Below are 13889 nucleotides of genomic sequence, written 5' to 3'. Positions count from 1 at the left end.
GGTGTGAGTCATGCCTGGGTAGCTTAGTTGGTAGAGCACTTTCCCATGAAAGGCAAAAGTCCTGAGTTCCAGTTTCAGTCCAGAACACAGTTTTTATCTGCCAGAAAGTTTCATATCAGTGCACGCTCCACTACAGAGTGAAAATTTCATTCTGGAAACATCCCCCAGGCGTGGCAAAGCCATGTTTTCGCAATATCCTTTCTTCCAGGAGTGCTAGTTCTGCAAGTTTCACAGGAGAGCTTCTGTGAAGTTTGGAAGGTAGGAGATGAGGTACTGGTGGAAGTAAAGCTGTGAGGATGGGGTGTGAGTCATGCTTGGGTAGCTCAGTTGGTAGAGCACTTGCCCACGAAAGGCAAAGGTCCTGAGTTCGAGTCTCTGTCTGGCACACAGTTTTAATCTGCCAGGAAGTTTCACAATTTTATTGTTGTAAAAGATGTCTTAAATTTGATATCCATGTGTATTAAAACGTGAACAAACTATACGTAGGATAATTTCTTCAGTACTTATGAGACATAGGTGCCTACATCTCTTTGTAATGGTCTGCTCATGCCCTCTTCATTCCAACTTCCCGCTTTGTTTATGTTTCTTCACTTTTTTTCTCAGACTTTTACAGATTACTTCCAATTTAGCAATTTTCAAAACTCCTCTCAATGGTTCTCTTGTAACTATTCATCATCAATATTACTATGTCTTCCCAGCAGGCAGAGGTCTGGATCTTATATTTGGTGATGAAGAGTATGGTAGATAGGTTAATCGACTGTTTCAAAAGGCACACACACAAAATATGCTCCCAATATTATGTACCTTCCATCTATGCCAAGGTACAAATGTTTCTCATCCCATTCCATAAGCCTGTTTATTAAATCTATAAATCATTATTTACTATCACTGTTCACTTTTCACAAAGACATGAGCTTAATCACTCCAATACTTATGTGACACCCTCCCATTATTCAAGTAAATCTAATACCATTCATACTGAGCTTCTTTGCATATTTTCAATGTCCTCTTTTAATCCTTTTTGGTATGGATCCCACAAACTTGAGCTATAATCTAGCACAGGTCACATGAGTGCTTTGTATGCAATCTTCTTTATTGAGGAGATTTTTTTCCAGCATTCTATCAATGAACCAAAGTCTACACATCTGCTTTACCTTTGAGTGAGCCTATGTGGTTGTTCCATTTCATATCCCTATAAAGTGTTCCAGCCACATATTTCAATGAGCTGACAGGTTCTAATTGTGACTCACTGATACTGGAACTGCATAAGATACTATGTTTGCATGTTTTGTGATGTGTATAGTTTTACATTTTTTAAGTTTGTTTGAGACATTACTTCATGAGATGTAACTACATCATCTGCAAAAAAACTGGAAGTTACTATGAATAAATGAAGGAAGGAATCAATTTTGTGTGAAGACACTAACGTACAACATGAGCAGTAAGGGCCACAATGCATTTCCCCAGAACACACCTTATGTTATTTCTACATACACTCCTGGAAATGGAAAAAAGAACACATTGACGCCGGTGTGTCAGACCCACCATACTTGCTCCGGACACTGCGAGAGGGCTGTACAAACAATGATCACACGCACGGCACAGCGGACACACCAGGACCCGCGGTGTTGGCCGTCGAATGGCGCTAGCTGCGCAGCATTTGTGCACCGCCGCCGTCAGTGTCAGCCAGTTTGCCGTGGCATGCGGAGCTCCATCGCAGTCTTTAACACTGGTAGCATGCCGCGACAGCGTGGACGTGAACCGTATGTGCAGTTGACGGACTTTGAGCGAGGGCGTATAGTGGGCATGCGGGAGGCCGGGTGGACGTACCGCCGAATTGCTCAACACGTGGGGCGTGAGGTCTCCACAGTACATCGATGTTGTCGCCAGTGGTCGGCGGAAGGTGCACGTGCCCGTCGACCTGGGACCGGACCGCAGCGACGCACGGATGCACGCCAAGACCGTAGGATCCTACGCAGTGCCGTAGGGGACCGCACCGCCACTTCCCAGCAAATTAGGGACACTGTTGCCCCTGGGGTATCGGCGAGGACCATTCGCAACCGTCTCCATGAAGCTGGGCTACGGTCCCGCACACCGTTAGGCCGTCTTCCGCTCACGCCCCAACATCGTGCAGCCCGCCTCCAGTGGTGTCGCGACAGGCGTGAATGGAGGGACGAATGGAGACGTGTCGTCTTCAGCGATGAGAGTCGCTTCTGCCTTGGTGCCAATGATGGTCGTATGCGTGTTTGGCGCCGTGCAGGTGAGCGCCACAATCAGGACTGCATACGACCGAGGCACACAGGGCCAACACCCGGCATCATGGTGTGGGGAGCGATCTCCTACACTGGCTGTACACCACTGGTGATCGTCGAGGGGACACTGAATAGTGTACAGTACATCCAAACCGTCATCGAACCCATCGTTCTACCATTCCTAGACCGGCAAGGGAACTTTCTGTTCCAACAGGACAATGCACGTCCGCATGTATCCCGTGCCACCCAACGTGCTCTAGAAGGTGTAAGTCAACTACCCTGGCCAGCAAGATCTCCGGATCTGTCCCCCATTGAGCATGTTTGGGACTGGATGAAGCGTCGTCTCACGCGGTCTGCACGTCCAGCACGAACGCTGGTCCAACTGAGGCGCCAGGTGGAAATGGCATGGCAAGCCGTTCCACAGGACTACATCCAGCATCTCTACGATCGTCTCCATGGGAGAATAGCAGCCTGCATTGCTGCGAAAGGTGGATATACACTGTACTAGTGCCGACATTGTGCATGCTCTGTTGCCTGTGTCTATGTGCCTGTGGTTCTGTCAGTGTGATCATGTGATGTATCTGACCCCAGGAATGTGTCAATAAAGTTTCCCCTTCCTGGGACAATGAATTCACGGTGTTCTTATTTCAATTTCCAGGAGTGTATGTCAATGACTCTCCATGCAAGATAACATGGTGTGTCATCTCTATCAAGAAATTCTCAATCCAGTTACAAATTTCAATTGATGTCCTATATGACTGTACTTTTGTTAATAAGCACTGGTGTGGTACTGAATCAAATGCTTACTGCTAACCACTCAGTTAACCAAAATGCTACTCAGAGTTGACTCAGACATCACTAATAGTCATTTAGATTAACAATTATAGGAATATGCTAGTGCCTTTTCCATCCTAATATTTGCACGATGTTTTTCTGTATTTCATAATGTTTATTTTGAAGTTTATGTAGATCTGTATATTGGTAATGTGGACATTTCTGTTCACAAACAGCCTTCTAACAAATAGCAGAATCTTCATTTTAATGCAAATCCTGTTAAACACTCTCACTTTGAAGTCTCAGGCCTAGAGAGGCACATTTTCATTAAAGGGTAAATCCTGCATCTAAATAAACATACAGTTTCAGGAATGCTTTTGTTTCCCAAAATTACTATTCCTGACTTTTGTACTGACACTGAAACAAAATTTGAAGTAATTTCTATTTCTACAGGATCAGTATAATTTTATTTCACTTATTTGGTTATTCCTTCTGCAACTCTTCCTCCAGGTACATGAAATGTCTGTAATTCCAGACTTCTTTTCTGTCCACCCTACTTTAAATTCCTATTTAAATGTTGGTAATTGAATACCTCTGTTCTGTTCCATACAGTATTAATCTGCTATGATATTTACCTACCATTCTGACAAGAGGCACATCTGTGAAAGAGAGCCAATGTAAAACTTCCTTCACTTTAGGAGAATGTATTATATTTTCTTTATGATACTGAAGAAATTTTTTTTGGTGAACAATGAACATAAAACACAAAATAAGAAAATTATAATAGGTTACGTAAATCTTTTTACATGGCATCCATATTTATAAGACTCCAAATATGAGTTATATTACCTTTTCTCAAGGAGTCGTAACATGCCCAAAGAAAATTATGTTAGAGGAAGTATCCTTGAGGAAGAACAAGAATGGATGATTCACTCTGACATCAACAGGAGGTGGAGGCAATGAGAGTGCCATGATAGTTATCCCTATGGACAAACATATGAATAACACCTGTAAGAGTATTCTGTGCGTGTAGAAGGAAAATCTATCCAAAATTATATCTTACTGCTAGAATACTCACTTGATCCAAATTCTTTGACTAAAATCTTGAGTATACTAATATTCATAGGGATTACAAGTTTTATTCATAGAATAGGATTACAGTAAAACCCTAGTTAACTGAACTTGCATTAACAGAAAAACAGATTATCTGAAACACCTCCGAAAACTGCAAAAACTGTACTGAATGGAAATAATTCAAGGCAAGAGTGTGCCACACTACTGTTAATGGGGAAATGTGAAAACTTGACCTTGAGTTGCTTCCCCACCCACCAACTTACCAGTCATTTGGCAATTGAATGTATTAGAGAAAAGTCACCTGCAGCCCCAGATGTGGATGACGTTTCCAAAACAGAGTCTGAAGATTACACCCAAGGCTCCATCAAAGACAAAATTTACAATTTGACAAAACAGTAGCTAATTTTAAGATGTTACTTACAAAAATCCTTAACTTCCTCAGAAGAAACATCTGCCATAGGACCCATGATGAAAAAAAAAAAAAGAATGGACCACTATTCTTTTGACATCAAATGTCTGGCGGACAATATGCGCCCCTCTGTGCATTGGGAAGTCAAAAGTACCTCAAGCCTTGAAGGATGTTGCCCAGGATTCACAACCAGTTCCCTTTTCTTTTTCTTTTTTTTCTCAAGCCCAATAAAGCTCTGGGATGTCCTGTGAACTCTTTGGCAAATCGTTTAGTGATCGATGTATACTGAAAGTTGAAAAATTTTAACTGGAAAAGATCTGCTTAATAAAGCCATCTTATTAGCTGAGAATCTGCATATGCATCCTTACAATTTAAAAAGTGGCAAATTATTGTTTTTTTTTTTTTTTTTTTTTTTTTTTTTTTTTTTGCCAAAGTGCTACTATTCTAATTCACTCAGTGAATCAGGGTCTAACAATGGCATTTATGCGGCACTACTGTGGGCTATTTTTGAGAACCATCCTGCAAGATAGTGATGTGCAAAACAAAAACATGAATGATCTACTGAGAACTATACATGTGAAAAACATAATTTGTTGGTATGCGCAAGCCTGGGATAATGTGAAAGCAGAAATGCTTGAAAGGTGCTGAGGAAAAATGTATGATGGGATTGAAGATGAGTCAGAAAACTTTAAAAAGTTGACAGACTGTAAAAAAGACTTCCTGGATGTGATGACATAGATATGTGCAATGTGGATGAATGGGTTGTCGTGGATGATTCACAAGAAATCACAGACCACAAAACTGTAGATATAGTTTTGCAGTCAAATGCCATTGTGATTAAAAAGCCCAAACTAGGGGACACGGATGACAGAGTGATAGCTGACAATGATTCTCACACACTAGTGGAAAACCTACATTAAGAATTATGAAAAGGAAAGTTGCTTCTCACCATATAGTGGAGATGCTGAGTCGCAGATAGGCACAACAAAAAGACTGTCACAATATAAGCGTTTGTTCAACAAGGCCTTTGTCAAAAATAGACAAAACACACACACACACACACACACACACACACACACACACACACACACACACACACACACACACAGTTTTGTGTGTGTGTGTGTGTGTGTGTGTGTGTGTGTCATCTATTTTCAACAAAGGCTCTGTTGGCCGAAAGCTTGTAATGTGACAGTCTTTTTGTTGTGCCTATCTGCGACTCAGCATCTCCGCTATATGGTGAGTAGCAACTTTCCTTTTCATAACATTGTTACATTCCATCCTGTATTTTCCATTGTTATTGTTATATCCTAGCCAGTAATGCCAACCGAGCCCGCTGCCAAAAAGGTTGGCAGCATCAAAGTCCGGACTCCGTCCGCATAAGCAGTGCCAGCGATACAGGAAATCGCCGCAAGTCTGCGCGCGCCACCGCTGGCTTCTGGCTTCTTAAGCGCTGAAGTCGCGAGCGCTACAACAGTTCTGGATCCTGCCGCTCAGTTGTATACTCGCCACCGCAGTGTGTACTTGCTAGTCAGTGTGGGTACATCGCAGCAGAGTTGTTATTTGTCGTCAGCCGATGCTGACCTAGCTGCCCCGACTCGAACTAGACAGATTTCTGTAGAGACAATGTTCACCACTGTGTTTCTGTATCTTCGTAATAAAGATAAGTACCGACTTTCATTCAATCTGAGTGTTTGTGTTTTCATCTTTCTGTTCACTGTTCCAGCAGACCGGTCGGCCCGCTACTAAAACTGTGGCGGTGTTTGTCGCTACGAACGCCGTCACAAAACTGGCGACGAGGACTTCCGAACTCGTGTGCAGGGCTGGTTCAACTTGTTTCTTGAGATAGAATTTTGGGGGCTGGTTTAATTTGTGTTCACTATGTCTGCCGAATTACAACAGTTGATCTTGTTACAGAGTCAGCAAATACAAAGTCTGGTGGAAGCAATCGCCAAACAAGCGGCTAATCCACCACCACACAAGGAACAAGCACGGGCAGCACCGCCTTTTAGTGCTTTTGAGGCATCACGAGAAGAATGGCAAGAATATTTCGCGCACTTGCAGGCGCACATGTCAGTCTACAAAATCACAGGTAATGAGCGGCAGCTTTATTTAATTTCCACTGCAGGCGTGGAAGTCTATAGACTACTTTGTAAGTTGTTCCCGGAATCCAAGCCAGAAGCTTTAGACTATGACGTTGTTGTTACCAAGCTTGCTGAGTATTTCGAGTCGCGAGTTCATGTGGCAGCGGCCAGATTCAAGTTCTTCAGATTAAAGAAACTGCCACATCAATCTAATAAACAGTGGTTAACAGATTTACGGGGCCTCACCCGTCAGTGCCGATTTAATTGTGTGTGTGGAGCTTCCTACAGTGATGTCATGTTACGAGACGCTATTACTCAAAACATTGCAGATTCTCGTATTCGTGCTGCTATCTTAAAGTTGCCTGACCCGTCATTAGAGACTGTGATGAACATTATTGAAGCCCAAGATACGTTTGACTATGCTGAGTGTGAGTTAGATCAGCCATGTATTTCTCAAATTGCCTGTGCTAAGCAAGTTATGTCACGCCCGCGGCCCCACCGGCAGAGTCAGACTGTAAACACTAGCCGGCCGCGTCATGTTAAACACATTCGTCAGCCACGTGTGCAAAATGATAGACTTAAGTCTTGCCCTAAGTGTGTTCTTGCTCATCCTCGTGAACGTTGCCCATTAAGAAACGCGGTTTGTCACTTTTGTCAAAGGAAAGGACACATCCAGACTGTTTGTTTGCGTAAACGCAAGAACAATTCTAGTGCTGCCCAGCCCATGGATGTTCATGTTCTTCAAAGCCAGCCCGCCCAGAAGGTCGCGTTTAAAGACTCTTCCACGGTTTGTGTGGGTAATAAACTTGTTCGCAATAAGCCACCCACCCGGCCCTCTGCTCTGTGACCCAAGCGTACTTCAAACGCTGTAAAAAGTACTGTACAGACTGCAAGTGAAGCGGGAGTTGTTGTTCCACCCGCCCAACCCACGAGTTGTCGTAAGCAGCGAACACGCGCTAAACGCGCTGATTTTGTGTCTTCCGCCTCTGCTGCACCGATCCAGAGGCAGTGTAATAAACTATTTGTGAAGCTACGCATCCAGGATAAGACCTTCAATTTTCAATTAGACACTGGTGTGTCTGTGACTCTCATAAATAGTGCTACGTATGCGGCTATCGGCCGCCCTAAACTTTCAGCGGCAAAACATTCTTTGGCTACTTATAGTGGAGAACAAATTCCTGTGTTAGGTGTATGTAGCGTGCCAGCCACATTCCGTGGCAATACAAAAACAGTTTCATTCACAGTGCTCCGCGCTACAGACAGTGTAAACATTTTCGGATTAGACTGTTTTGACTTGTTTGGCCTGTCTATCCAAGACAATGTGTTGCAACTTAATTCTGTTGTTGTTCCTCAAGACAGCATAACCGATTTGTGTAAACGATACAGTGACATATTTAAAGACGAACTCGGTTGTGCTGCGAACTTTGCCGCTCATATTACGTTAAAAGATAATGCTCAGCCTCGATTTTTTCGTGCTCGTCCAGTGCCTCACGCCCTCCGGGCACCTGTAGAAGATGAACTTCGTCGTTGGCAAAACGACGGTGTTATTCAACCCGTTTCAGCGAGCCAGTGGGCTTCTCCCTTAGTTATTATAAAGAAACCGTCTGGCAAGTTACGTTTGTGTGCTGATTTTAAGTCGACAGTTAATTCTCAGACTGTCATTGATTCTTTTCCTTTACCTAGACCGGACGAGCTGATGGATAAGTTAGGGGAAGCTCGTTTCTTTTCTAAAATTGATCTCCGTGAAGCATATTTGCAATTGCCCCTCGACGAGCAATCACAACAGTATTTTGTCATAAACACGTCGTTGGGGTTGTTCCGTTTTCTGCGTTTGCCTTTTGGTTGTGCGTCAGCTCCAGCTGTTTTTAGGCGTTTTTTGTCACAACTTCTGGCTAATGTGCCATCGTGTTGCAACTATTTAGACGATATTGTTGTGTCCGATCGGACGCCTGCTGAACATTTCCGTAATTTGGAGTGTTTGTTTACAGTGTTGTCTCAGGCAGGCCTACGTTGCAACATCGATAAATGTTCATTTTTCCTTACGGAGTTGGAGTATCTGGGACATGTTATTAATGCTCAAGGCATTCATCCCTCCCAGTCACATTTAGCAGCTATTCGTGATTTGCCCGCCCCTCGCAATCTGCATGAATTGCAAGCAGTTCTTGGCAAATTGACATATTATATTAGGTTTATACCTAATGCATCACAGATTGCTGCACCCTTGCATCGTCTCCGCCCTAAGAATGTTCCGTTTGTGTGGTCAGCTGATTGCCAATCAGCCTTTCAGCAGCTCAAAGAGGCTTTATTGAATGATCGTTGTCTGGTCCATTACGACCCTAACAAGCCTCTGGTGTTAGCTTGTGATGCCTCTTCTTTCGGCCTCAGTGCTGTGTTGTCTCACCGAGTCGGTAACACCGAACGTCCTATTGCGTTCGCATCTAAATTGCTAAACAAAGCTCAGTGTAATTATAGCCAATTGGACAAGGAAGCGTTGGCTATTGTGTTCGGTGTCACAAAATTCCATCACTACCTCTATGGTAGACCATTCTATTTAGTAACAGATCACAAGCCCCTGACGTCACTGTTTCATCCGTCTAAACCAGTTCCTCAGCGGACAGCTCAGAGACTACAACGTTGGGCTCTTTTGTTATCACAATACCAGTATGAGATACTGTATCGCCCTACAGCTCAGCATGCAAACGCTGACGCGCTTTCTAGATTGCCGATTGCTGCGGATGATGTCTTCGATTCCTCTGACGACTCTTGCCATCAGATTGACGCCGATGAGCATCAATCCCTCCGGGATTTTCCGATCGATTATCGTCGGGTGGCACGTGAGACTGCTACGGATCCTCATCTGAGTTTACCATTATGTTTTGTTCAACGTGGTTGGCCGTCCAAGCCAAAGGACATATCGGATCCTGTGGTTCGTCGCTATCATCCGCAACGTCATCTGTTGTCTGTTTCGCACGGAGTTTTGCTGTTACGCACCGAGAATGACCAGCTTCGTGTAGTGGTTCCCCAAGTGCTCCAATCCAAGGTCCTCGACTTGTTGCATCAAGGTCATTGGGGAGTGGTCTGCACCAAGCAGCTAGCCCGCCGTCATTGTACATGGATCGGCATTGATAAGCAGATTACGCAGATGTCTACAGAGTGTTCGACGTGTGCCGAACACCAAGCTGCTCCGCCTCAACGCTATTTTGAGTGGGCACGCCCTGCTGGTCCCTGGCAGCGAGTACATATTGATTTCGCTGGTCCATATTGGAATTCTCGTTGGCTCATCGTGATAGATGCATTTAGTAATTTTCCGTTTGTTGTGCCCATGCAGTCTACAACGTCTGCACAAACTATACAGGCGTTGACTTCAATTTTTTGTATTGAGGGTCTTCCAGAAGTTTTAGTGTCTGACAATGGTCCACAATTTACCTCTGCTGAATTTGAAGGTTTTTGTTCTGCCAATGGCATTCGCCATGTTCTTACTCCGCCATTCCACCTTCAATCGACTGGTGCAGCAGAACGTTTTGTACGCACATTCAAGGATCATATGGACCGCCTTCGTGCTACGCACTCTCGTCAGCAGGCCCTCATCACGTTCCTGTCGTCGTACTGGACCACGCCACGCGACGGCCCTTCGCCTGCGGAGCTTCTCCACGGCCGTCGTCATCGCACCCTACTACGGTTGTTGCACCCCCCGGATCGACCCGCCGCTTCTGAGCATCGCACGCGTTTTCAGCGCAACGACGCCGTTTTTTTCAGAGTTTATCACGGTCGCCGTCATTGGGAACGTGGTACCGTGATAAGTGTCCAGGGTCGCGGTTTTTATACTGTTCAAGGTGCTACTGGGGTGAACAGGAGGCATCAGAACCAGTTGCGCCGTGCTGGCCGCCCGGATTCTGCCGCTCGTTCTTTGTCCACAGATTTGGTCCGCGGCGGGTTCCAGCCGCGCCTTCCGACTTCGCTGCCGCCCCCTGGGCAGCAGCAGCAGCCGTCGCCGCTACCACGCCGACAGCCCGTCCCGTTGATGCCTCCCGCGCAGCTTCATGCGGGAGCGCCCCAGGTGGTCGCTCCGGCGCCTGCGGTCCCTCTTCAGTCGCCACCGCCTTCGGAGCTGATGGACGTCGACCCCTCAGCCGGGCCGCCTTCCCAAGCAGTGGCTGTGCAGCCTGTACTGCAGCCGCTTTCCTTGGGCACCCCCAAGGAGTCTGACACCGCAGCGCCTTGTCCGGCGCCCACTCAGCAGCCGTCGACGCAGCGTCAGGAGACGCTGCCTCTCTTCATGGGTCCTGACGCCCCGTCGCGTCCAGTACCAGAAGCTGCGCCCGTGGTCACAGGCGTGCACCCTGACCTCGGTTTTCAGTCGGTGTTTCCCGAGGCCCCGCGCAGCCAATGCTGGTGTGCGGACCGGGGACTGCCACCGACAACAGTCTCCGCCCCGGTCTCTTCTGCTACGTCTGCGGCCAGACCCCTCCCCCGCCGTCGACGCTCGCCACGTCATTATTCAACGACGGTGCGGCGATTTGGGGGGGAGGAGTGTTATATCCTAGCCAGTAATGCCAACCGAGCCCGCTGCCAAAAAGGTTGGCAGCATCAAAGTCCGGACTCCGTCCGCATAAGCAGTGCCAGCGATACAGGAAATCGCCGCAAGTCTGCGCGCGCCACCGCTGGCTTCTGGCTTCTTAAGCGCTGGAGTCGCGAGTGCTAGAACAGTTCTGGATCCTGCCGCTCAGTTGTATACTCGCCACCGCAGTGTGTACTTGCTAGTCAGTGTGGGTACATCGCAGCAGAGTTGTTATTCGTCGTCAGCCGACGCTGACCTAGCTGCCCCGACTCGAACTAGACAGATTTCTGTAGAGACAATGTTCACCACTGTGTTTCTGTATCTTCGTAATAAAGATAAGTACCGACTTTCATTCAATCCGAGTGTTTGTGTTTTCATCTTTCTGTTCACTGTTCCAGCGGACCGGTCGGCCCGCTACTAAAAGTGTGGCGGTGTTTGTCGCTACGAACGCCGTCACAAAAGTTATATTAAGAATTTATCTTTCAGGAACTTACTAGGTATAATAGAATATAGAAATTATAGTACATGTGTCGTTGTTATTATAGGCTGCTATAAGATCTGGCAAACAATGCAGTGAGTCAACATTGGCTGACGCCCTTCTAACAATGGTGGGACATTTCACCTTGAAAACATTTGGAGGGGCACAAGAAACAAACAAATATACTGAGTTTTTTAAATGAGCAATTCATTTGCCACAGACTATTAAGTACAGTATACTGTACAAAATGTACTATAATCCAAAAAATGTAATTTTAAATTTAATAAAGAATGTTAGCATAACCTACGAAGAGATTTTTGAATTCATTTAACTTTTCAAAAATCCATACTGTAATTATAATACAAAATGCTGCATTACATATTAAATATTCAATCATCCAAAATGGCTTGCCCCTTTAGTTCGGTTAACTGGTGTTGTACTGTATACATATGGTCCCTTATTGCATAGTAAGGTTATGAAGAAAATTATGGAAAGAATAATATATAAATATTTCCCTTAAATACTCAAAAATTTCTCCACAGTGGCATTCCCAAACTCATTTTGCTTCAGCTTTTCTTCTTCTTTTTCCTATCTTGAGTTTTGCAAATGCCTAGAACATGCATTACTCAACACTGTTTACTATTTTGTGTTCTTTACCCTCTCAGTTGCAGCTACTGTATTTCATGGAACAGGTATTTTGTCACTTGTTGAAGATATCAAAGCAGATTAAACGACATTATAAGAAAATTAAATTAACTCAAGGCTGCCTTCTTTGTCATGTTGATGTGCTTCTAATAACACTGGTGTGTTTTTCTCTAGATCACTTTCTACTCAAACAAGGCTGTAAACATACACACCAGTTACACATTTTTCTTCCAGTATTAAGTTGTAGTCTATCCTCCATTTGTTATCTCCTATGCATTCTTAAAACCATAAATTAATAAATGGTTACAGCGCTCACATATAGATTATAAAAGTTAGCAACAATTAACTTTAGAGTTTCATCTAGCCATTCAGCTCATGTTTCACATTATTTACTCAAATTATTTCAAGTGAGTGCTAAAACTGTTTCTTGTTCCACAAAGGACGGAACTGAGTGAAAGTAAGCATAGTATTCTAGCACTCTTGTCTGAAGGTCAACACAGTGAGTGAGGTTTCTGATCACAAAGCAGGCAGAACTGGGCTTTTTGGTAACATGTGTACTCCACAAACCACTGTATGGTGTATGGCAGAGAGTATCCTATACCACTACTAGTCATTTCCTTTCCTATTCCACTTATAAATAGAGCAAGGGAAAAATTACTGTCTATATGCCTCCATATGAACCCTAATTCTTTGTATCTTATCTTAGTGCTGTGAATTGTACATTGGTTGCAGTAGAATTGTTTTACACTCAGCTACAAATGCTGGTTCTCTAATTTTCTCAATAGTGTTCCTCAAAAATAATTTCACCTTTTATTTTTATTTATTTATTTGTCTATAAGACCCTGTTGGTAAATAGAATGTACATAAGATGTTGGACATCATTTAAAATTCATAAAAAAATTCATTAAAAAAGACAGCTACTGGTTTCATCAGTGTCTATTGTTGCAATAAAAGTGTAATTAAACGTTTTGAAATTGTAGTTAACTAATACATTTCATATTGTTTACTAGTTAGATAGACAAGATCTAGGCCTAAATTTTCTGACAAACATGCTTGATACGTAAATTCTCTAAAAGCAAAGTAATTACTAATTCATTCTTCTTACATTGTATCTCTAAATCAGTACAAAAATAATAACAACCACACATAGACCTTTGTGTCATTTTTTGTATGCATTCAGCCAATCTCACATCCTTGACAAATTTAAAACATTCTTATACTTAATTATTCTTTTGAAACTAACCATGAGTGAGAAATGTGGTAGTTGTTATAGGGTAGTGAGCAGAGGGATTTGTTGCCAATCTTGTAGGAAATATTTTCACTGGGGGGATGCAGTGGGGAGAATGTTGGGAGAAAAAATAGGAAATTTGTGGTAAAGACTATGGGACCAAACTGCTGAGGTCATCGGTCCCTAGGCTTACACACTAATTAAACTAACTTATGCTAAGCACAACACGCACACCTCCGTCCGAAGGAGGACTCAGACCTCTGACAGGGGGAGCCGCACGAACCGTGACAAGACGCCTGAGACCGCACGGCTACCCTGCGCGGATTGGGAGAACAGAAGAGGCTCTCTCCTGGAACTGTGGAGTATGCAGTAGGAACATTTTGATTG

The 13889-nt window shown here is 44.2% G+C and overlaps 1 protein-coding gene across 8 annotated transcripts in view; it reads right to left on the bottom strand.

Annotated features, from left to right (window-relative positions):
* LOC126235804 (leukocyte elastase inhibitor-like) overlaps positions 1-13889 on the bottom strand; it is a 188533-nt gene that overhangs the window by 40610 nt on the left and 134034 nt on the right. For 3 of the 8 annotated variants that reach the window (XM_049944630.1, XM_049944629.1, XM_049944627.1), the window contains exon 8: positions 3876-4009. The exons of the other annotated variants lie outside the window; for them this stretch is intronic. In XM_049944630.1, coding sequence (XP_049800587.1) covers positions 3882-4009 — 128 coding nt within the window. In that variant the 3' untranslated portion in view covers positions 3876-3881. The remainder of the gene's footprint in view (positions 1-3875; positions 4010-13889) is intronic. 8 annotated transcript variants of the gene reach the window in all.

The sequence above is a fragment of the Schistocerca nitens genome, chromosome 2 (genome assembly GCF_023898315.1).
Source record: "Schistocerca nitens isolate TAMUIC-IGC-003100 chromosome 2, iqSchNite1.1, whole genome shotgun sequence".
NCBI classification, from domain to species: domain Eukaryota; kingdom Metazoa; phylum Arthropoda; class Insecta; order Orthoptera; family Acrididae; genus Schistocerca; species Schistocerca nitens.
Note: the sequence above shows the minus strand (reverse complement) of the source record. Positions and strands in the feature narration are given on the sequence as shown.